Source organism: Somniosus microcephalus, chromosome 1 (genome assembly GCF_052327205.1).
Source record: "Somniosus microcephalus isolate GS21.2 chromosome 1, FLI_Smic_1.0, whole genome shotgun sequence".
Taxonomy (NCBI): domain Eukaryota; kingdom Metazoa; phylum Chordata; class Chondrichthyes; order Squaliformes; family Somniosidae; genus Somniosus; species Somniosus microcephalus.
In genome coordinates, this window is record NC_140987.1 from 329,501,988 (window position 1) to 329,526,087 (window position 24,100).

Here is a 24,100-nt window from a genome sequence, read left to right on the forward strand (position 1 = left end):
CAGAATTGCTATGGCTGCTAAGCCCCACACTTTGGACATTTTGGGCTACTGTGTGGTAACACTGACTGTAAAAGTCACGGACAAGGATTTTAAACTCCTCGTGATGCCAGAACTCTGTGTTAATGTAATCTTGGGCCTGGACTTCCAGTGCCACCACGAAAGTGTCACGCTAGCATATGGCGGGTCCCAGCCGCCACTCACAGTCTGTGGCCTATCAACCTTAAAAATCAGCCCGCCCTCTTTATTCGCTAATCTCGCTCCGAACTGTAGGCCTATAGCGACCAAAAGTAGACGGTACAGTCTGGAAGACAGACACTTTATCAAGGCGGAAGTGGACAGACTCCTGCGGGAAGGCATTATTGAATGCAGTACCAGTCCGTGGCGTGCCCAAGTAGTCATAGTTAAAAATAGCGAAAAGAAACGGATGGTAATTGACTACAGCCAGACTGTTAATATTTATACCCAGCTGGACGCCTACCCTTTACCCCGCATATCAGAAATGGTCAACCAGATTGCGCAATACCGAGTCTTCTCGACTATCGACCTCAAATCCGCGTATCACCAGCTCCCCATTAGAACGGAGGACCGCCCATACACCGCCTTTGAGGCGAACGGACGCCTCTACCATTTTCTCTTGCGAGATTTTAAAAAACTGCCCTAAAGCTGAATCTAACCTACAACGAAGACAAATGTGTCTTCAACACAACCCGTCTCTGTATCCTCGGCTGTGTGGTGGAAGATGGGGTAATTGGACCGGACCCTGACCGATTACGCCCCCTAAAGGAACTGCCCCTGCCACACAATCCCAAAGCTTTAAAAAGGTGCCTGGGATTTTTTTCGTATTATGCCCAATGGGTGCCCAATTACTCTGATAAGGCCCGACCCCTCATTAAATCGACGTCCTTCCCACTATCAGCTGAAGCTCGGGAGGCTTTCACCAGTATCAAACAGGACATTGAAAGGGCTGCACTGTGTGCAGTGGACGAAAGCATTCCCTTTCAAGTCGAAAGCGATGCGTCAGACTTTGCCTTAGCTGCGACCCTGTGGCCGCCTTCTCCCGAACCCTTCAGGGACCTGAAATCAGGCACTCTTCTGTCGAGAAGGAGGCACAGGCTATAGTGGAGGCAGTGCGGCACTGGAGACACTACCTAGCCGGCAAACGTTTCACCCTGCTCACCGACCAGCGGTCGGTGGCTTTCATGTTTAATAACAAACAAAGGGGGAAAATCAAGAATGACAAAATACTCAGGTGGAGGATCGAACTATCCACGTTCGACTATGATATTATGTACAGGCTGGGAGCCCTTAATGAACCCCCAGATGCCCTATCGCGGGGAATGTGTGCCAGCATTCATACGGACAAATTACAGGGTCTCCACAACGACCTCTGTCACCCAGGGGTCACACGACTATATCATTTTATAAAGTCCCGCAATCTGCCCCACTCCATCGAGGAGGTCAGGGCAATGACCAGAGCCTGCCGCATCTGTGCGGAATGCAAGCCTCGTTTCTACAGGCCTGACCGTGCACACCTTATCAAAGCCACACGGCCATTCGAGCGCCTAAGTCTGGACTTCAAGGGACCCCTTCCCTCTGCCGACCGCAACGTATACTTCCTCAATATCATCGATGAATATTCCCGCTTCCCCTTCGCCATTCCCTGCCCAGACATGACCAGTGCCACGATCATCAAGTGTCTCTGTAATCTATTCTGCATGTTTGGCATGCCGAACTACATACACAGCGATAGGGGGACGTCATTTATGAGTGATGAACTGCGCCAGTTCTTGCTCTCAAAGGGGATAGCCACTAGCAGAACCACTAGCTACAACCCCCGGGGTAATGGGCAAGTGGAAAGGGAGAATGCTACTGTTTGGAAGGCTGTCACGTTAGCCTTAAAGTCAAAAGGCCTTCCGACCTCCCGCTGGCAGGAAGTCCTCCCAGACGTGCTCCACTCCATAAGGTCTCTGTTATGTACAGCCACTAACGCTACCCCTCACGAAAAGATATTCGTTTTCCCCCGGAAATCCACCTCGGGCATATCTCTACCCGCGTGGCTGACGTCTCCGGGGACAGTACTATTGCGGAAGCACGTGAGAGGCCATAAAACGGACCCCCTTGTGGAAAAGGTACAGCTCCTCCATGCAAACCCTCAGTACGCCTATATCGAATACTCTGACGGGCGAGAGGACACTGTTTCCATAAAAGACCTCGCTCCCTCGGGGAGCGGAGAGAACGATGAGAGACTACCCGAGGAAGACCTACACCAAAAAGAGACAGGACGCCCAGAGGTATTAATACCCAACTTTAACCTGGAGGACACTGCAGATAACCTGGAAGACACTGCGGAGGCCCGGACAGCGGAGGAACCAGAATCCACTCCCCTAGAGGCACCCCAACCGGCTTTGCGCCGATCACTGAGAACCGCAAAACCTCCTGACAGACTCACTTATACCAACTTTTAAGAAACATCACCCCGATGGACTAAATCTAAAGAAGGGGTGAATGTAATGAAATCTGTTTGTCTTGCCTGTATTCGTTTTGCACTCATGTGTATTACCCTCCCCCACACGGTGTATAGTTTCACTTCCTCTTTCCTGACTAACACAGAATCACAGAATCTACAGTGCAGATAGAGGCCATTTCGGCCTATCGAGCCTGCACCGACACATATCCCACCCTATCCCCGTAACCCCACGTATTTAATCCCCTAACACGAAGGGTCAATTTATCATAGCCAAATCAACCTAACCTGCACATCTTTGGACTGTGGGAGGAAACCGGAGCACCCGGAGGAAACCCACGCAAACACGGGGAGAATGTGCAAACTCCACACAGACAGACACCCGAGGCCGGATTTGAACCCGGGTCCCTGGCGCTGTGAGGCAACAGTGCTAACCACTATGCCACCATGCTGCCCTGGAAGGTTCCAGGTCTTGGCTCTTGGCTCCGCCCCTGACTTCTCTTACTTAAAGATCCCAGGATCTGTATGACTCATTCCTGTGAGCCAGTCGATGTATTGAGATGTAAGCTCTGATCTTAGTGATTAAAAGCCAACTTGTTAAAGTCTATAACTTCTAGTTTTGTGGTTATTGAAGGCACATCAGAGGCCTTGGACAAGGTGGGCCACTTTCCATGCCTTGGGAGCCTACAAGGGCAGACATCGATGATGAAGTCCAACACCGCCTTCAGTGTGCCAGTGCAGCCTTCGGTCGCCTGAGGAAGAGGGTGTTTGAAGACCAGGACCTCAAACACAGCAACAAGCTCATGGTCTGCAGAGTAGTAGTAATACCCGCCCTCCTGTATGCTTCAGAGACATGGACCATGTACAACAGGCGCCTCAAAGCACTGGAGATGTACCACCAAGGCTGCCTCCACAAGATCCTGCAAATCCATTGGCAGGATAGGAGCACCAACGTCAGTGTTCTCGCTCAGGCCAACATCCCCAGCATCAAAGCTTTGACCACGCTCGATCAGCTCCGATAGACAGGCCACATCGTTTGCATGCCCGATACGAGACTCCCAAAACAAGTGCTCTACTTGGAGCTCTGACATGGCAAGAGAGCCTCAGGTGGGCAGAGGAAACGTTTCAAGGACACCCTCAAATCCTCCTTGAAAAAGTGCAACATCCCCACCGGCACCTGGGAATCTCTGGCCTAAGACTGCTCAAAGTGGAGGAGATACATCCGGGAAGGCACCGAACACCTCGAGTCTCTTCGCCGGGAGCAAGCGAAGCCAAGCGCAAACAGCGCAAGGAGTGCACGTCAACCCAAGCACCCCACCCACCCGCCCCTTCAACCACTGTCTGCTCCACCTGTGACAGAGACTGTAGGTCTCACATTGGACTCATCAGTCACCTGAGAACTCATTTTTAGCGTGGAAGCAAGTCACCCTCGGTTCCGAGGGACTGCCTAAGAGAAGTAGCGACAGTGACCAGCAATGTGGTGAGATTGGCTTCTGAGATTTCAGAAATGACCTGCAAACTGCTGACAGCTAAATCTCTGCAAAAAAATGGAGTCAGCAAGAGCCTTTCCATGAGCCAATTAATGAGGGGTAATGCGGGAGTATTTGTGTTTTTCCCAGCTCTCAGTGAATGGACTCGCACAATGGCCACTGAGCTTCCGCCTTCCTTCACAGTTGAGGTTACCGAGGTGTGTGATACCCATGCTCCTGAAGTTAAAGCCAAAAGCTGCTGTTAAAAACCACCTCAAGGGTCTCTCAACAAGCATTTAATTACTGGAATGAGGTCGCCCGCCTCTGCCGATCGGGTCCTTGGCGCGCTGGGAAACGCGCCCGAGTTAAATGCGGAAGTCGGGATCCTGGCATGATCAGTTTCAGCGATTTTTCCTGCCGACCCGCCCCCAAACCCGCACGCTCGGCAACGGGAAAATTCCAGCTGATATAACTTAAACGGATACAGAGTTAAAAAGGAAGAATGTAAAATGATATAAGAAAAGGGCAAGGAAATGGGATTAGTGCTGATGAGCTCGCAGGCACAATGGGCTGAATGGCCTACTTCTGTGCTGTAATTTCTATACACAGTACAACCTATTTCAGGGGCTTGGAATTCTTGATTGACATCCAGCAGGACACTCGCGTCCGATGGGTGTGGGTGGCACCACCCCCCCCCCACCACCTCACTGTATGGGTTGTGGGAGCCTCAAACCATCCCGCATTAGGACTAACCGTCACCACACACCAATCAGCTGGTATAAAGATGGTTATAGCCATAGAAGAGCGTTCCCGTCATGGCCTGCCAATCCTTCCAGTACCGCACACTGTTCTCCATGGGAGAGAGCAAAATACAAGAAAGTCTGTTTCAATTCAGATCAACGGTTCCCTTTACATTTGCATACTTTTTACAAGTACTCCCTCCTACAAACCAAGTAACACGCAGCGGCACAAGATGGCACCGCGACACAGGGCAAACAAGGGGTGCGTACTCACACTGCTCGAGAAGTTCATGCTGAAAGTGGACAGATCCTTTACAATGAGCCGCTGTACATTTTCAAACAACAGTTTCAGCAGTGGCAGGTACAGGAGGGTTATCCTTGCCTGCTGATTCTGAAATGAGAAAGTTAAATCTTGAAGTATTTATTAAAATATATCAGAAATCCACACTTTGACACAGTGTCAGAATTCAGATCCTGGAGAGTACAGGAAAGGAGAGAAAAAAAATGAAAAGAACTTACATTTGCCTTTCTCATCCTCAGGATGTCTCAAAGCACATCACAGCCTAAGATGATCTTTGGAAATGGTGTCCATTTTGTAATGTAGGAAACACGGCAGCCAATTTGGGAACAACAAGATCCCACTAACAGCAATGTGATAATGACTAGATAATCTGTTTTAGTGATGGTTGAGGGATAAATATTTGGCCAGGACACCAGGGCAACTCCCCAGTTGTTCTTCAAAATAGTGCCACGGGAGCTTTCACACCTGATCAGGGACACAGTTTAGCGTCTCATCCAAAAGACGGCACCTCCGACAGTGCAGCACTCCCTCAGTACTGCATTGGGAGTGTCAGCTTGCATTATGTGCTCAAGTCTCTGGAGTGGGGCTTGAACCCACGAACTTCTGATTCCGAGGCTGACACAGGAGTGGGACTGGCTCCATTAACATTGGCTGCATTTGTGAACACAGATTGCATTAACTTCTGCTGACTTTTCTTCTTTTTAGGCAGTCCCTCGGAACCGAAGATGACTTGCTTCCACATTAAAAATGAGTTCTCAGGTGACTGATGAGTCCAATGCAGGACCTACAGTCTCTGTCACAGGTGGGGCAGACGGTGTTTGAAGGGGCGGGTGGGTGGGGTGCTTGGGTTGACGTGCGCTCCTTCCGCTGTTTGCGCTTGGCTTCCGCTTGCGCCTGGCGAAGAGACTCGAGGTATTCGCCACCTTCCCGGATGCTTCTCTTCCACTCTGTACGGTCTTGGGCCAGGGAATCCCAGGTGTCGGTGGGGATGTTGTACTTTTTCAAGGAGGCTTTGAGGGTGTCCTTGAAGCGTTTCCTCTGCCCACCTGGGGCTCACTTGCCGTGCTGGAGCTCCGAGTAGAGCGCTTGTTTTGGGAGTCTCGTATCAGGCATGCGGACAATGTGACCCATCCATCGGAGCTGATCAAGCGTGGTCAAAGCTTCGATGCTGGGGATGTTGGCCTGAGCGAGAACACTGACGTTGGTGCGCCTATCCTGCCAATAGATTTGCAGGATCTTGTGGAGGCAGCATTGGTGGTACCTCTCCAGTGCTTTGAGGTGCCTGCTGTACATGGTCCATGTCTTTGAGGCATACAGGAGGGCGGGTATTACTACTGCTCTGTAGACCATGAGCTTGGTGCCGGGTTTGAGGTCCTGGTCTTCAAACACTCTCTTCCTCAGGTGACCGAAGGCTGCACTGGCACACTGAAGGCGGTGTTGAACTTCGTCATCGACGTCTGCCCTTGTAGGCTCCCTAGGTATGGAAAGTGGTCCAAGTTGTCCAAGGCCTTGTCGAGGATTTTGATAACCGGGGGGCAGTACTGTGTGGTGGGGGCAGGTTGGTAGAGGACCTTTGTCTTATGGATGTTTAGTGTAAGGCCCATGCTCTCGTACGCTTCGGTGAAGGTGTTGACAATGGTTTGGAGTTCGACCTCTGAGTGTGCGCTGATGCAAGCGTCGTCTGCATACTCTAATTCGACGACAGAGGAAGGGACGACCTTGGATCTGGACTGGAGGCGACAGAGGTTGAACAGTTTCCTGTTTGTTCTGTAAATTAGCTCCACTCCAGTGGGGAGCTTACTGAGGGTGAGATGGAGCACTGCAGCAAGGAAGATCAAGAAGAGCGTTGGTGCGATGACACAGCCTTGCTTAACCCCGGTCCGTACATGAATTGGGTTTGTGGTGGAACCATTGGTCAGGATCACAGCTTGCATGTCGTCGTCAAGCAGGTGGAGGATGGTGACAAACTTTTGAGGGTAGCTGAAATTGAGGAGGACACTCCATAATCCCGCACGGTTGACAGTGTCAAAGGCCTTTGTGAGGTCAAAGAAGGTCATGTACAGCGGTTGGCGCTGTTCCCTGCATTTCTCTTGTAATTGGCGCGCGATGAAGATCACGTATGTCCATTGTACCCCTTAGTTGGCGGAATCCGCATTGCGACTCTGGGAGGAGCTCTTCAGCCACTGGGAGAAGGTGATTGAGAAGACTAAGGTTTCCACAGCACTATTAAATTGGAACTCCTTAAGGCATCGACTGCCAAAAGGGGAATGCACAGTCTGCAATGTGTGTACAAGACAATATCTTATCGAGGAGCCAATCACTCACTTATATTGCGACCAGGCAGAGGATGCTTTCTCGCTGGGGTGATGCAGTGGTTAACCTAGCTACTAGATGGCATGTAGTCTGGTCTAGGCAGTTTCCCTCATTCCCAGCCTGCAGAGAGAGGAGTTGCTGGGGCTAACCGTTTTAGATTGATTCACCATTCTGGGACCATTGGCTTTTTTTAAAAATGGCCTTATCTACTTGAAATTCTGCTATTAATGTCTTTTGAATATAAACCCCAAATCCCTCTGCCACATCACCCAGCCTTCCCCCATTCGAAGTATAATTATCACTTTTTTTAACCAAAATGTACCACCTCACACTAACATTGAATTTCAGCTACCACTTTTTTGCCCATTCCACCATCTAATCCTGGGTCCTCAGTATTATTTACTGTACCTCCTATTTTAGTATTAATTGTCTGCAAGTTCGCATAACGCTCTCGATCAGATCCAGTCCATTGATGTACAGTGAACAGAAACGGTCCCAGAACCGAACCCTGTGGAACACCGCTACCCACTTCTATCCACTGAGAAACTGCCCCTAACTCCTACTCTCAGTTTCCTTCCTTCTAACCAGTTTCTAATACAACATGCTACCCTCCCCCGAATTTCATACTCCTTGGTCTTCTCCTGTAGTCTCCTGGGTCATACCTTGTAAAAGGCTTTCTGCAATCCTCTTGTGACATCATTGCTTCTAATCCCCCCAGTTTATTTCCTGCACTCTGAGCCATACATGCACATTATCCTTTTTGTTCATACTTAACATTACTCCGTTTCCCTTGATGCTCTTGCCCAGTCTAACATCTTGTCCATTTACCTCCGTCATTTCCCTGCTTGGAACTGGAATTACAAATGGAGGCTACAAGGGTAGTCCCGCTGTATCCGTAATTCACAATTCACTGTCTGGTTGATTAGAAATTGAGTTTAACCTCAGTGTCTGAGAGTGCTATAGATTGTCAGTTTACGATTACACTCCTTATATAACTGGCAAGCTAACCACTTAGATAGCTAGTCATGAAAAGTCTAATTAGTTCGGCTTATTACCAATGTGCTCTCAGCTTTAGCAATGAGTCCAGGAACACTGGTTGCTTTGCCCTCGTCTGGGGTCAAAGGGTCAGCTTCCTGGGACGCGAGAGCGGTGATCTGTATCTGTGAATGTGAATTCCATGCCCCCTCCTCTTCTCCTGGGTTACTGGCAGCTCTGATGGGCCTGGCTGGCTCAAATCTCACTTCCCTTAGTTTCAGCGAAGCTTCTTGTACATTGGAGTGATGCACTGAACGTCTGCCGTAAATGATTAAGACTGAAACGCTGCTGACTGTGATCAGAAGGCATTAATAAAGAAACATTAGTTCCTGACTTTATGGCCTGAGCTCTATAAGGATTTGGCAAGAAAGAATTAATTAATTCACTCGGTATTCTGATAGGGAGATTGGTAGTGTTACATAAGCTGAACTGGTTGATGCAAGGTAGTTTGGTGAGTCAAATCGAAGGATCCAACACTTCCCTGGATGGGGGTGCAAGTTCTTCGATGAGGAGTCAGGGTGAAGGAGTTGAAGATTCATATGGTGCCCTTTGACCGATATCCCTCTCAAGGATTATTGGGTACCAATCCCAGTGCTCTTCCATATGTGACACATCACCTGGCAACATGTCCCTCTTTGAGCAAACAGGCCATGTGTGCGATCTCAGCTGGGCTCACCGTTCCAAGGAGGGGTGAGGGGCCTAAATTAATTCAGTCCCTGAGCGTGTGGAACTTGTTCTGGAAGAAGATGAATCTGAACATCTGTTACATAAATTAGATGAAGAAAAATGTCAGCTGTGGTACTCTCGCCTCTGAGTCAGAAGGTCATGGGTTCAAGTCTGACTCCAGAGACTTGAGCACACAATCCAGGCAGACACTCCCAGTGCAGTACTGAGGGAATGCTGCACTGTCAGAGGTGCCGTCTTTGGGATGAGATGTTAAACCGAGGTCTGTCCTCTCAAGTAAAAGATCCCGTGGCATTATTTCAAAGAAGAGCAGGGGAGTTCTCCCCAGTGTCCTGGCCAATATTTATCCCTCAACTAACATCACTGAAAGAGATTACCTGGTCATTATCACATTGCTGTTTGTGGGATCTTGCTATGTGCAAACTGTCTCCCACGCTTCCTACATTTACAACAGCGACTGCACTTCAAAGGCAGCTGTAAAGTACTTTGGGACATCCTGAGATGGTGAAAGATGCAATATAAATTCAAGTTCTTTCTTTTTTTTTAGAATGCCTAAGAAACCCAAATGTTTGTCCATAATGAACATACCTTAGTAATCTAAGACTGAGCAGATGTAATTTTATAAACAGTATATCACGCAATGCTGATTGAATTACATTTTGCCATTTATAAATGAGCAGACTGCCCTAGTGAGCATCATCATCATTGTAACAATAAACAACGACAGAAAAAAAAAAATTATTCCTTACGACATTGGCCTGTAATTTGCGGTGGGTAATAACAGCAAATGAACAGCGTTTGCTGTTATTACCCCTGTGAAACTGACCGCAACCTCAGGATTTAGCGCATGCAGATCTAAACCTGGAAATCCTGATGTTGCGGTCAGTCATTCACTGCTCCGACATTGGGCGCCCCTCTCCCCCCATAGCCGGCAATCAGTGTAATCAGGGAAATCAGTGAAATTGATGTAAACTTGGGCTTTTCCGTGGTAATTAAATATCCCATTAAAAGTTAGGCTTGTTGGATTAGGTGTAACTAGGGTTTTAACAGTGTACTGACTGCTAAACAAATGTTCTGGCACTGAAAAACTAATTTTAATTTTGTGGAGTGTCAAATTTATCCATAATGATGAAAATTACAATTTTTAAGAAATTAAAAAAAAAATTATACTTTTTAAAAGTTTGTTGATATTTATTTCGGGTTTGCCTTTTCCCTATGTGAGAGCACCAATCTTTGTCTTGCTCTCTGTAACATTTCTAAAAAGTCAGAACTAAAGGATCTTCACTTCCTGGTTCCGGTCCGTGAGAATTCTGCATTGTGATTGGCTGCTGAAACAGCTTGTTGACATCACTGCAGCTCGCATTATGGAATTCCCACTAAACTACACTGATCTCAACTGCACGTCGGCAAAGCCAAACTTCTCGCCACAGAGATCGCAAGATCTTTGTGGGAAGCTTTCTTCGGGGCCAGCAACGAATGCCTTTGCTTCGCCGCTGACCGCAAATTACGGGCCAATAAGTTATCAGCCTGTGATTTACTTAAGACACGAGTAAACTGCCTGTGGGGTTGCTCATGGCCAATTGAAGAAAATAACTTTTTAGAAATGCAATATGGCAATGGAGTTGGCAGAAAGACTTCAGGAACTTGCTCCACAGAGGCACTTAGCGGTCTGACCCTGCAACTACATTGCAACAGTTGACAGCAAAATGAAAAGGAAATGTTGACATAGCAATTTACAATGGGAAATGTTGACATAGCAACTTACAATGGGAAATGTTGACATAGCAACTTACAATGGGAAATGTTGACATAGCAACTTACAATGGGAAATGTTGACATAGCAACTTACAATGGGAAATAACAACAAAAAGTGCTGGAAACACACAGCAGGTCAGGCAGCATTGAGGATTGGAGAAACAGAGTCAACATTTTGGGTCGAACCCTTCATCAGCAATTTACAATGGGAAATGTTGACTGAAAGCAGTGACCAAAAATCGTGACAACAGGAACTGAGGTCGGTAGACAGGAAGAGCACACCCTACATGGGATTTTTAATAATATCTAGATATATAAATAAAAATACAGCACTATTTAGTGTGGCTGAATACATATCACATATTGTGCAAGACATATCATGTGCAGGAGTTTTGGTGAGCATTTGTGTACCAACTACCTGCTGCACTAAAGTTGGCACGAAAGTGAAGTGAATCCCCTCCTCGTGAACAGAATCCTCGTTACACCCAGAGCTCGAAAGGAGAAAGCCCAAAGTGTAGATTCCTTATCACAGTGTAAGCACAGTCCTGACACCCACGGCCAATTTGAGAGTGGCTTTCTCTGTCTGCTGTGTGGAGGCTAAATGCCCCTTCAACGGCAGATTGGTTAGTGAAAAGAACTGGCGTCCTCGTACCTTGTGTTGATATCGGGCATCAAACGTGTGCTTCATCATCAGGCTCTTGACGATAGCAATAGCTGCATGCCGGATGTCTCGCGTCTCATTCAATGCCATGGCGAGTTCCCTCAGCAGAAGTCCCACCAGGAAGTGATTCTTGCAGAAATCATCATTGAGCGCGTACTCCAGTTGCAGATCTGCATGGAAGACATGCGGACATGCCTCATTTTAATAAAAGGACGGTAAAGGAGCAAAAAACAAATCACTTTCACCTACTGGGGTGATTTGGGCTTGCAATAGGGGCAGGAGCAGGGCTCGGAGGTAGGGCTACAACAGCAGAGCCCAGATTCCCTGTGGGTGCAGCTCCCACTGCGAGTGCCGGATTGCTGAGTTGTCCCTATGGATCTGGATTACAAGCTGGTGCCTAAAATGCTCAGCAGTGGATTTTGGCTGCATTTCTTCAGCTTAAAGGGCCAGCTGAGCACTTTGTGGTGAAATACAAAAAGGAATTGTCGCTGAATAAATGTTCGAGTCTCACGATCTTGTTACTTTCCCAACATTAGTGCTGATTTGGAACTGCAGCTCTACAGTGTGAAGGATGCTGCGTTGGACTAGCATCCAAGAACCACATTGGGAAGAGGGCTTACCGTGTTATGAATGGGAATTACAATCCTGGGATCCCAAATCTTGGGGTCCTCACTATTTTGATGGCCCTGAAATCCTAGAATTCTCAACCTTTAATCCCAGGAATTTGGGACTGCAGAAAGAAACACAACAGACGGATTTCACCCAATCACCAGGAACCGTTAATAAATCCAACCTATCTTTAAAGTTAATGAGTGGAGAGCTGTGCCTTCAAATTGCCCCTTTCCCCATATTGTCCGATCCAATTACGCTGCTCCGTGTAAGTTAACCATTGGAGAAACTTAACACGCTTGGTGCAAGTGTGTGTCTGAGTTCCACTACTGAGGTAAAACTGGCTTCAGACAAAACTATCCCCCATATTTAACACTAACGCACAGGCAGATGTGTTGAGTGACAGAGAGAGCAATTGATAGCCACTAGAAAAGCTAATGCTGTGTCACACTGCATTGGTGCAGATTCACCTCTCATTACACCAGGCCAGCATCAACAAGACTAGAAGCAGCACAGACACCCACTGCAGTATTTACACTTCACTTCATCCCTCTGTTGCCTGGGGTCAGTCTGCTATGATTTATAAGATTCTACTCTGTGAGTCAAAGCTGAATAGACCCATCAAGAATTTCGATCCTGGGCCTGTCTTCACTCGTTTCCTCAACGGCAGCTTCAAGATTGATGACTCCAACTGAGACTTTTCAACCATCCAAGGCGATGTTCATCAGTTCAACAGGTCACCAAACCATTCCTTTCTGTTCATGGGCCTCTTTCCATCCTCCAGAGGCAAAAATATTTGGAGGAGAAGGAGGAAGAGAATGGCGAAGAGCAGGAAGAGGGCAAGAGGAGGAAGAGGATAGATAGAGATTCTGATAGCAGAATGAAAGTAATGGCTAATGGAATCACCATTCCTACCTGGGGTTTGCCAAACTAAATCCCAATATCTCTGGATCACAATTGGCCTACACATACACACATGCTTAATATATACACACACTTATATACACACACACCCACTGAATATATACACAAACACACACACGCGCCGCACACAGTTCTAACACACAGAAGAGACAGGTGCTGTAGATTTAAACCAAAGTTCTTTCTTCGCTGCAGAATAATGATCAGAAACACAGCTCTCAGAATGAATGGAGTTAATGGTGATCATTGTTACTGCACCTTGGATCCGCTGCAGTCTGCTTTTCGCAAAGGACATCGGCAAATTCAGAGGGATGAAGTGCTCGTGATTGCAGATTATTTGCAGGAAATCCAACTTGTATTCAGTGAGTGCCTGTTGGGAGTGAGATTGTGACAGATGAGCATTAGAGAGCAAACAAACCCATTAACAGCCCATTTTTAGAGATGAAACAGTCGGTTAAACTTCATGGCCCTGCATTTATTCTGACATTACTGCTGCTCTTGTTTAAAGGGGCAATGTCGACTGTCTCTGGAGACTTCCCTGTAATGCTGGTGTGTTGACTGTAGTGTGTGTGTGCTGGAATTTGTTACACAGTCTATTTCTCTTAGTGATGCCAAACAAATTATTGGATAATTTAAACTTAACACAAAAAATGTCTTTGAGTTATCAGGAACAAACTGCAGCTGATGCAGGATGAACCGTTGCAATGTAGCCTTGAAGATGTCAGCCTTAGTTCAGTGGTAGCATTCTCTCGCCTCTGAGCTAGAAGGTTGTGGGTCCACTTCAGGGATTGTGCATAGAATCCAGGCTGGCAGCACTGAGGGAGTGCTGCACTGCTGGAGGTGCTGGTTTTCACATGAAATGTTAAATGTCTGCCCTCTCAGGTGGACGTGAAAGATGCCATGGAATTACAACAGCGACTACACTTCAAAGTGTTGTAATGGGCTTTGGGACAGTCTGAGGTCGCTGTATCAACGTAAGTCTTTCTCCAATATATTTTTTGACGTATGTCGAAGTTCGAGCAAGACTCAGACACACAGGCCTAGAAGTTCACTATGGCCCCGCCAGCTGCCTAGCGCCCAAAAGTAAGCGCTGGGCGGGAAGCCTATAGCGATCGTCAGATATTCATTGTTAGCGCCCCAATTCGGAAGCGGGCGCTATACCAGGGTGTGCCCGCCTCCGCTTGGTGCGCTGACACTGAATATCAGCGCTCTTGGCGCCGCTGCGCCAGGCGCTGCGCAGCGGCAGGCTGCGGTACTGCAGGCCTCCTCCTTCTCTTAAGGGGGAGCTGCCTGCAACGGGGAGATCGCCGCTGGATAGTGCCGGCAAATGAGCCCGGCACCACGGAGAAGTGCCGGGCTCGCGGAAAGCAGCCGGCAATGCCGCGGGGGGGGGGGGGGCGGGGAGGGGGGGGTGGAGGAGGTGCGGGCAGGCGGCTGCTTGGCCGCACCTTCCGCTTTAAAGCGCCCCACTAAGGCAGCAGGACGGCCCCGTTTTCTGGTCGCTGTTTGCGGCCGCTTTGGAGGAGGCAGCCGCAACTAAATATGGGGATCGGCGCGGTTTCGGGGCGGTACCGGGGCACTGCGCACGCCGATGACGTCATCGGTGCCGGCGCAGCGCTAACGGCTACCGCCGCCAATACCGCTGCGCTGAATATCTGCGCAAACTCATTTTTGGCGCAAAATCACCCTTTAGGCGTTAACTGGGCGCAAAGCTGGCAGCGCCCTAATGAATTTCTAGGCCACAGTAACTGGCAAACCATACTATATTACTTGTCACAAGGGAAGAGCAGTACAATCAAAGGTCGATACTACAACTTCAACGAACCTTGGCCTTGGTGAGACTGCACCTTGAGAATTGTGTGCAGTTTTGGTCGCCTTACCTGAGGAAGGACGTTCTTGCCATGGAGGGAGTGCAGCGAACATTCACCAGGCTGATACCTGGGATGACAGGAATGACGTACGAGGAGAGATTGTGTCGATTGGGCTTATACTCACTGGAGTTTAGAAGATTGAGAGGGGATCTCATCGAAACCTATAAAATTCTGTCAGGTCTGGACAGACTAGATGCAGAAAGGATGTTTCTGATGGCCGGGGAGTCCAGAACCAGGGTCATAGTCTAAGGATAAGGAGTAAGCCATTTAGGACTGAAATGAGGAGGAATTTCTTCACCCAGAGAGTGGTGAACCTGTGGAATTCTCTGCCACAGAGGGCAGTGGAGGCCAGTTCATTAAATATATTCAAGAAAGAGTTGGATATATTTCTTGAGGCTAAAGGGATCAAGGGATATGGGGAGAAGGCAGGGACAGGGTACTGAATTTGGATGATCAGCCATGATCTCATTGAATGGCGGAGCAGGCTCGAAGGGCCGAATGGCCTACTCCTGCTCCTATCTTCTACGTTTCTATGCTTACAAGAGGCTCATATTTATACATTGGAGTAAACAAGTTCCAGATAATATGTGGATATTACATCATTGGTTTAGCAACACTAATTTCTCAAAAAACAACTTACATTAAACAAAGCCTATTCTTTCAATTCCATCTGAATCACAAGTTCCTGTCTTGTCTTACTGCAGCGTATGCCTTTCTGAGGTGCCGAATCGCGATTGGATGCCGTACAATAGCTAGTTAACCATATCCTGCAATGATTCAATCTTCTATCTAGCAGTCAAGCCCTCGTGGCCTTTATTGTTCTTTAATACTAAACCACAGGTCAAAGAGCAGGTGTCCCTCTTCCTTCTTATTGAGTTTGCAAAACTGCCAATTCTGCTATGCTTGCATTTTGCGAAGCTGAAGTTCCTCTTTGCTCCCTTTCCGAAATGCAATTCATTCCTTATGCGAAGCCATTTTGTTAGCCAGTTCGTTGGCCATTTTATTTACACTTCCACACGTACTAACAAATGCATCCTCTGTGCCGCCTTTAGGATGAGACATTAAACCGAGGCCCCGCCTGCCATCTCGGGTGGACATAAACGATCCCACGACCACTATTCAAAGGAGCAGGGGAGTTCTCCTGGTGTCCTGGCAATTACTTATTCCTCAACCAACATCATTAAAACACTGGCTCCCTCTGCGACACCTTAGTCCACTCCTCTATCACCCCCAGCACCCCTTCCCCTTCGCCCGGCACCTTCCCATGCAAGCGTAGGAGATGCAACACCTGCCCCTATACCTCCCCCCTTCCCACTGTCCAGGGCCCCAAACACCCCTTCCAGGTGAAACAGCGATTTACTTGTACTTCCTGCAATCTAGTATACTGTATTTGCTGCTCACAATGTGGTCTCCTCTACATTGGGGAGACCAAACGCAGATTGGGTGACCGCTTTGCGGAACACCTCCATTCAGTCCGTAAGGTGGACCCCGAGCTCCCGGTGGCCTGTCACTTTAATTCACCGCCCCATTCCCACTCGGACCTCACCGTCCTCGGCCTCTTGCATTGTTCCACGGACGCTCAGCGTAAGTTCGAGGAACAGCACCTCATCTTTCAATTAGGCACTCTGCAGCACTCTGGACTCAGAGTTCAACAATTTCAGATCATAACCTCGGCCCCTTTTTAATCCACGCTTTCGTCTGGGCTTTTTCTTCCCTCCCACATGGCAGCTGTCCTTCATTCTGCCAGGGCCATGCACACTTCATCCAGAGCCATCCTTTGTTCCTTGAATATCTCTTAATGTCTCTCAATCTCTCCTGCTTTCTATCCTATCACTGACCTTCCCTGTTGTTCTTTCATCCCCTCCCCCTTTTCCCAGCCCCCACTTGCTTTAAAATCTATTCCTTTTCCTGCTTTTTTTCCCAGTTCTGACGGAGGGTCTTCGACCTGAAACGTTAACTCCGTTTCTCTCTCCACGGATGCCGCCCTGGCCTGCTGAGTTTTCCCAGCGTTTTCTGTTGTTATTTCATTACAACACATTATCTGGTCATTTAACTCATTGCTGCTTGTGGAACTTTGCTGTGTACAAATTGACTGCTGCATTCCCTACATTACAACAATGACTACACTTCAAAAGTACTTCATTGGTTGTGAAGTGTTTTGGGACGTCCTGAGGTCATGAAAGTTGCTATATAAATGCAAGTCTTTCTTCCTATTTCCCCATATTTAGTGCCATGGGAACACAGGACACTGGTGCATTCCCGGCAAAAGACAAGGCTGAAGCATTTGCAACTATCTTCAACCAGAAGTGCAGAATGTATGATCCATCTCGGCCTCCTCCTGAGGTCCCGACCATCACAGAAGCTATACTTCAGTCAATTCGATTCACTCCACGAGATATCAAGAAATGGCTGAGTGCATTGGATACAGCAAAGGCTATGGGCCCCGACAACATCCCAGCTGTCGTGCTGAAGACTTGTGCTCCAGAGCTAGCCGTGCCTCTAGCCAAGCTGTTCCAGTACAGCTACAATGCTGGCATCTACCCGACAATGTGGAAAAACTGCCCAGGTATGTCCCGTCCACAAAAAGCAGGACAAATCCAATCTGGCCAATTACCGCCCCATCAGTCTCCTCTCAATCACCAACAAAGTGATGGAAGGTGTTGTTGACAGTGTTATCGAGCGGCACTTACCAATATAGAGAACGGTAGCATAGTGGTTATGTTACTGGACTAGTACTGGACGACAGGACAGAAGCTTGTACTAATGATTCAGAGACATGAGTTCAAATCCCACCAAAGCAGCTGGGGAATTTAATTCAGTTAATTAAATAAATCTGGAATAAAAAGCTAGTATCATTAATGGTAACCATGAAACTATCGGATTGTTGTAAAAACCCATCTGGTTCACTAATGTCCTTTAGAGAAGGAAATCTGCCGTCCTTACCTGGTCTGGTCTATATGCGACTCCAGACCCACAGCAAAGTGGTTGACTCTTAACTGCCCTCTGAAATGGCCTAGCAAGCCACTCAGTTGTAACAAACCGCTACAAAAACAATAAACGGACTACCTGGCACCGGCTACAGACACGGCAATGGCACATGCAGCCCAGTCGACCCTGCAAAGTCCTCCTCACCAACATCTGGGGACTTGTGCCAAAAATTGGGAGAGCTGTCCCACAGATTAGTCAAGCAACAGCCTGACATAGTCATACTCACAGAATCAGACCTTTCAGCCAATGTCCCAGACTCCTCCATCACCATCCCTGGGTATGTCCTGTCCCACCAGAGGTATCGGCACAGTGGTATACAGTCGAGAGGGAGTGGCCCTGGGAGTCCTCAACATTGACTCCGGACCCCATGAAGTCTCATGGTTTCAGGTGAAGCATGGGCAAGGAAACCTCCTGCTGATTAACATCTACCGCCCTCCCTCAGCTGATGAATCAGTACTCCTCCATGTTGAACACCACTTGGAAGAAGCACTGAGGGTGGCAAGGGCACAGAATGTACTCTGGGTGGGGGACTTCAATGTCCATCAAGAGTGGCTCAGTAGCACCATTGCTGACTGAGCTGGCCGAGTCCTGAAGGATATAGCTGCCAGGCTAGGCCTGTGGCAGATGGTGAGCAATGTTCCCTCTAATTTTTTTTTGCACTGAGCGGGCCATGAACTCCTTTGAGCACGACCTTTTCATCCATGAGCAAATTTTAAAACAACAACTTTTACAACAACGACAGCAACAGCAACCACTTAACAGCCTATATTTAATAATGTCATACTGCCACCCCACCGTCTCAAATCATGAGACAATCAGACAAGGTTCGATACAGGTTTAACATAACTTCTCTGCTTTTGAATTCTATTCCTCTAGAAATGACCCCCAGTGCTTCATTTGCAATTTTGTGGCTTTTTTAACCTGCATTGCTACTTTTAATGATTTGTGAATCTATACCCCTAAATCCTTTTGCACCTCTACCCCATTTAGATTCTTATTTTCCAAGGAGTAGATCGCCTCATTATTCCTCCTACCAAAATGCACCACCTCACACTTACCTATACTGAAATGTATTTGTCATTTACATGCCCATTCTGCAAGTTTATTTATGGTAGAATTAATTAAAAGCTTTTAGTTCGTCATGTACAAACTCTATTTAATAAAATATTACTGGTCAGAAAAGACTGAGATATAAAAGAACTGCATAATAATGCGTTAACACTTCAGAAACATCACTCAGTTACATGGTTATGCATTGAAAAACAATCCAAAAGCCCAAGGTGAGCTGAAAGAGTCATATCTATTCATGCAATTTGTATTAATTTTAAAGTTTTCAAAGTATTAGCCCATCCCTCATGTCGCTATTGCAGTGGCTGCACAAGCAGCAGGAGCAGCAACTTTCCTATGGCGCTGACGTGCTGTATGTCCACATAAGTAATTAGAATATTAATCACGATGCAACCAGACAACCAACAAGTATAAAGGGCTGTAGTTCTTTAGTTCACAGTATTAAAAAGAATTGAACAATTGAACAAAAATGGGTATCCATATTTCCAACTTCAATCACTTCCATTAATAAACGTTGTCTTCTTGATCCAGCACGTCCTCCATGTAACATGTCAGAAATGCAGCACTTATTCACAAGTGCAGAAAACCACGTACACAATTTGCATCACCGAATTAAAAGCAAAAAGCAGGAAAAGCTATGATTTAACAGAAATAAACATTCATCTTTCTTCCTGGACAGAAAAACCAATCAGACTGACTTGGAAATGTTTACTAATATGTTGACGTAAAGATGTTAATTTACGAATTTCACTTCTAATATTTTTCTCTCAAACATTCTCCACAATATTAATCCCTGCTCTTATCATGAAAAGTGTTGAATTATTTTAGGTACTTCCCAATTAAATAGTGGAAAACAAACTTCATTGTACTCTCAATTTTTAATCTCCTATTTCAAACATTTATACCAAATTGAAATTGTACATCATCAGTTTAATCAAGTATTTTCTGTGTCTTTCTCAATAAACAAATACAGTAGTAGTTTCTTCTAAAGTAGCTTCCTGCAATTCTTATACATCATTGCATAACTCTTGTTTATATTAACACTCCACTAAACGTTTAAGAGGAAATCTATATTTACATTATTCCTGGGACTTGTTCGGACTATATAATGACAGACAAAATAAAATGGTTTGTGTTTTCCCCTTTTTTGTTTCTCTTCCTAAATGCCTTAATGATATTTTTAAAAAAGTAAATAAAATTAATATGTAACTCCTACAACTCCTCCCTGCCCTCCCCCTCCTCAACAGCATGGTTGCATGTTTGTGTAAAGCTACTCGCTTCCGTCGATCACTCAAAATCAAATATTGAGAAATTTCAATTTTAAAATGTTTTAAGCATTTCAGACCCTCTTTAAAAGCTTTTGGACTTCAAGACCTGGTTGAAACTTGTTTTGATGAGGGGAAAATTGATTTTTGTTTCTGTTTCTTCCAAAATCATATTCGAAATTTAGGGGGGAGAAAGTGTTTTTAACACTCATTTTTTGTGAAAAGTTCATTAAACATCTTTAAATTCTTTCAAGTCTCGTTGCAGCTTTGACAGAAGTTGCTCCAAATTTCTCTTTCCCTCTTCAACGCTGTCATTAAACATATAACAAAAAATAATAAAATAAAGTCTAATTCCAAACGGAGCTCAAATAAGAAAGTGAATAAAGTGGATAAGCTTCCTAAGAAGGTGGTGAGGTTATCTATCCCCAGCCTTGGTGATGAGTTGGGATCAGTTTTGGAGAAAACAACAGAAAATGCTGGAAAAGCTCAGCAGGCCAGGCAACATCCGTGGAGAGAAAATAGAGTCAACGTTTCGGGTCACAACCCTTTGTCAAGAAGTTGTTTCCTCTTTTTCTGCTCCTGTTCCCTCCGTCTCTCACAGACTCTGAGGTACAAACGGGGGCACAAACTCTTTCCCCTCTCTCATAACATGATTTAAATAACCCTGATAAACTCTTTCAAAAAGGGGGCAACACCTGGCAAAATTTAACTGGAACTTACCGCCAGACATTCAACATCACTTACCCATATTTTTTTCTGGCTTTAAACAATTTACTGATTTTTTTTTAAATTCTCAGTTTTGTTTCACCGGGGGCCTGAAAATTGTTTGTTGTAGCCTCCTTCCAGCGGCCATTGTACATGTGCTGCACCTCCACCTGTGTTGTTCCAAAGTGCGGCCGCCGCTCAGTCCCCGGGAATGGACTACACGCATTTCAGACTTCAGCCCTCTCCCTCCCATTTTGATCCTCGAGTTTGCTCACCAACAGGTCCCCTGACCTCTGCACAGAGTGGACAAAAGCGTGGTCCACCTGGATGCTGCGCATGCGCAGCTCCAGTAGCCCGCGAGCCGGCGCTGAAGGCTGCAAAGGCAAAGAATCAGAGCGCGGGGGAATTCTCCTGCTGAAAGGTCAAAGGTCAAGGGAGGAAACCAAACCCCTCTGGGTGTTACACAGTAACCCATCAACCAACGCAACACACACTTCAAGAGCTGCAATTGGGATCAGCTCTGAGGTTGTAAGACTCACAAACGAGTCTGTCTGGATTCCCGGGGCCATGTGTATTGAACCCCTCCCCCGCCCCAGCTACTGTCCAGTTCTCTGCGCGGCATTTAATTTGAAGTGTGCACGAGCTCTGGAATGTGTGCGTGGCCGCGCACCTTAGAGGGAACAGTGGTGGTGAGAGAACCAACACGAGGGGAAAACCTGCTTGACCTCATCTTCATCAATCTACCTGCCACAGATGCATCTGTCCATGACAGTATTGGTAGCAGTGACCACCACACAGTCCTTGGGGAGACGAAGTTCCGTCTTCACACTGAGGATACCCTCCATTGCGTTATGTGGAACTACCGTGCTAAATGGGATAGATTCAGAACAGATCTAGCAGCTCAAACCTGCGCATCCATGAGACGCTGCGGGCCATCAGCAGCAGCAAAATTGTATTCCACCACAATCTGTAACCTCATGGCCCAGCATATCCCTCACTCTACCATTACCATCAAGCCAGGGACCCAACTTTGGGTCAATAAGGAGTGTAGAAGAGCATGTCGGGAGCAGCAACAGGTGTACCTAAACATGAGGTGCCAACCTGGGGAAGCTGCAACACAAGACTACATGCATGCTAAAAAGCAGAAGCAGCATGCTATAGACAGAACTAAGAGATTCCATAATCAACGGATCAGATCAAAGCTCTGCAGTCCTGCCATATCCAGTCGTGAATGGTGGTGGACCATTAAGCAACTAACGGGAGGAGGAGGCTCCATGGATATTCCCATCCTCAATGATGGTGGAGTCCAGCACGAGAGTGCAAAAGACAAGGATGAAGCGTTTGCAACCATCTTCAGCCAGAAGTGCTGAGTGGATGATCCATATCGGCCTCCTCCTGAGGTCTCCACCATCACAGAAGCCAGTCCACAGCCAATTTGACTCACTCCACGTGATATCAAGAAACGACTGAGCGCACTGGATACAACAAAGGCTATGGGCCCTGACAACAACCCGGCTGTCATGCTGAAGACTTGTACTCCAGAACTAGCTGCTCCTCTAGCCAAGCTGTTCTAGTACAGCTACAACACTGACATCTATCCGACAATGTGGAAAACTGCCCAGGTATGTCCTATCCTCAAAAAGCAGGACAAATCTAACCTGGCCAATTACCGGCCCATCAGTCTATTCTCAAACATCAGCAAAGTGATGGAAGGTGTCATTGACAGTGCTATCAAGCGGCACTTACTCATCAACAACCTGCTCACCGATGCTCAGTTTGGGTTTCGCCAGGACCACTCGGCTCCAGACCTCATTACAGCCTTGGTCCAAACATGGACAAAAGAGCTGAATTCCAGAGGTGAGGTGAGAGTGACTGCCTTTGACATCAAGGCAGCATTTGACCGAGTGTGGCATCAAGAAGCCCTAGTAAAATTGAAGTCAGGGGGATAACTCTCCACTGGCTGGAGTAATACCTAGCACAAAGGAAGATGGTTGTGTTTGTTGGAGGTCAATCATCTCAGCCACAGGACATCGCTGCAGGAGTTCCTCAGGGCACTGAGCCAGGCCCAACCATCTTCAGTTGTTTAATCGATGACCTTCCCTCCATCATAAGGTCAGAAATGGGGATGTAAGCTGATGATTGCACAGTGTTCAGTTCCATTCACAACTCCTCAGATAATGAAGCATTCCATGCTCGCATGCAGCAAGACCTGGACGACATTCAGGCTTGGGTTGTTAAGTGGCAGGTAACATTCGTGCCACACAAGTGCCAGGCAATGACTATCTCCAACAAGCAAGTGTCTAATCACCACCCCATGACATTCAACGGCATTACTATCACCGAATCCCCCACCATCAACATCCTGAGGGTCACCATTGATCAGAGACTTAATTGGACCAGCCACATAAATACTGTGGCAATAAGAACAGGTCAGAGGCTGTATTCTGCAGTAAGTGTCTCACCTCCTGACTCCCCAAAGCCTTTCCACCATCTACAAGGCACAAGTAAGGAGTGTGATGGAATACTCTCCACTTGCCTGGATGAGTGCAGCTCCAACACCACTCAAGAAGCTCGACACCATCCAGGACAAAGCAGCCCGCTTGATTGGCACCCCATCCACCACCTTAAATATTCCCTCCCTCCACCACCAGCATACCGTAGCTGCAGTGTGTACCATCTATAAGATGCACTGCAGCAACTTGCCAAGGCTTCTTCAGCAGCACCTCCCAAACCTGCGACCTCTTCCACCTAGAAGGACAAGGGCAGCAGGCGCATGGGAACACCACCACCTCCAAGTTCCCCTCCAAGTCATACACCATCCTGACTTGGAAGGATATTGCCGATCCTTCATCGTCGCTGGGTCAAAATCCTGGAACTCCCTCCCTAACAACACTGTGGGAGTACCTTCACTATACGGACTGCAGCAGTTCAATAAGGCTCAAGGGCAATTAGGGATGGGCAATAAACACTGGCCTTGCAAGTGACGTCAACACCCCCTGAATGAATAAAAAAAAACAACAAGTGAAGTGGGGGGGGGGGGGGATAAAATGTAATCGCAGGGCAATCAATTACACTCCCTCTACTATGAAATTTTAAAGTAAAAAAAGTATATAATCTTACACAAGCATGTTAACGAGTGGATGAATCATAACTTCAACGCCAAGGAGGACAAGAGTGGAAAAGAGAAGAGGGATGATAAAAAGAAAAGAGGTTTTGGCTGCAGATGTTTGTGTACGTGGACCCTCATCACC

The 24,100-nt window shown here is 47.0% G+C and overlaps 1 protein-coding gene across 1 annotated transcript in view; it reads right to left on the reverse strand.

The window, feature by feature from the left end:
• The window catches only part of LOC147124903 (dedicator of cytokinesis protein 11-like), a 458,563-nt gene that overhangs the window by 195,647 nt on the left and 238,816 nt on the right, over nucleotides 1-24,100 (reverse strand). Inside the window, exons 30-32 of the mRNA XM_085994653.1 lie at nucleotides 13,211-13,322; nucleotides 11,414-11,592; nucleotides 4,948-5,064 (exon numbers count right to left, since the gene is read on the reverse strand). Of these exons, the coding sequence (XP_085850779.1) occupies nucleotides 4,948-5,064; nucleotides 11,414-11,592; nucleotides 13,211-13,322 (408 nt within the window). The remainder of the gene's footprint in view (nucleotides 1-4,947; nucleotides 5,065-11,413; nucleotides 11,593-13,210; nucleotides 13,323-24,100) is intronic.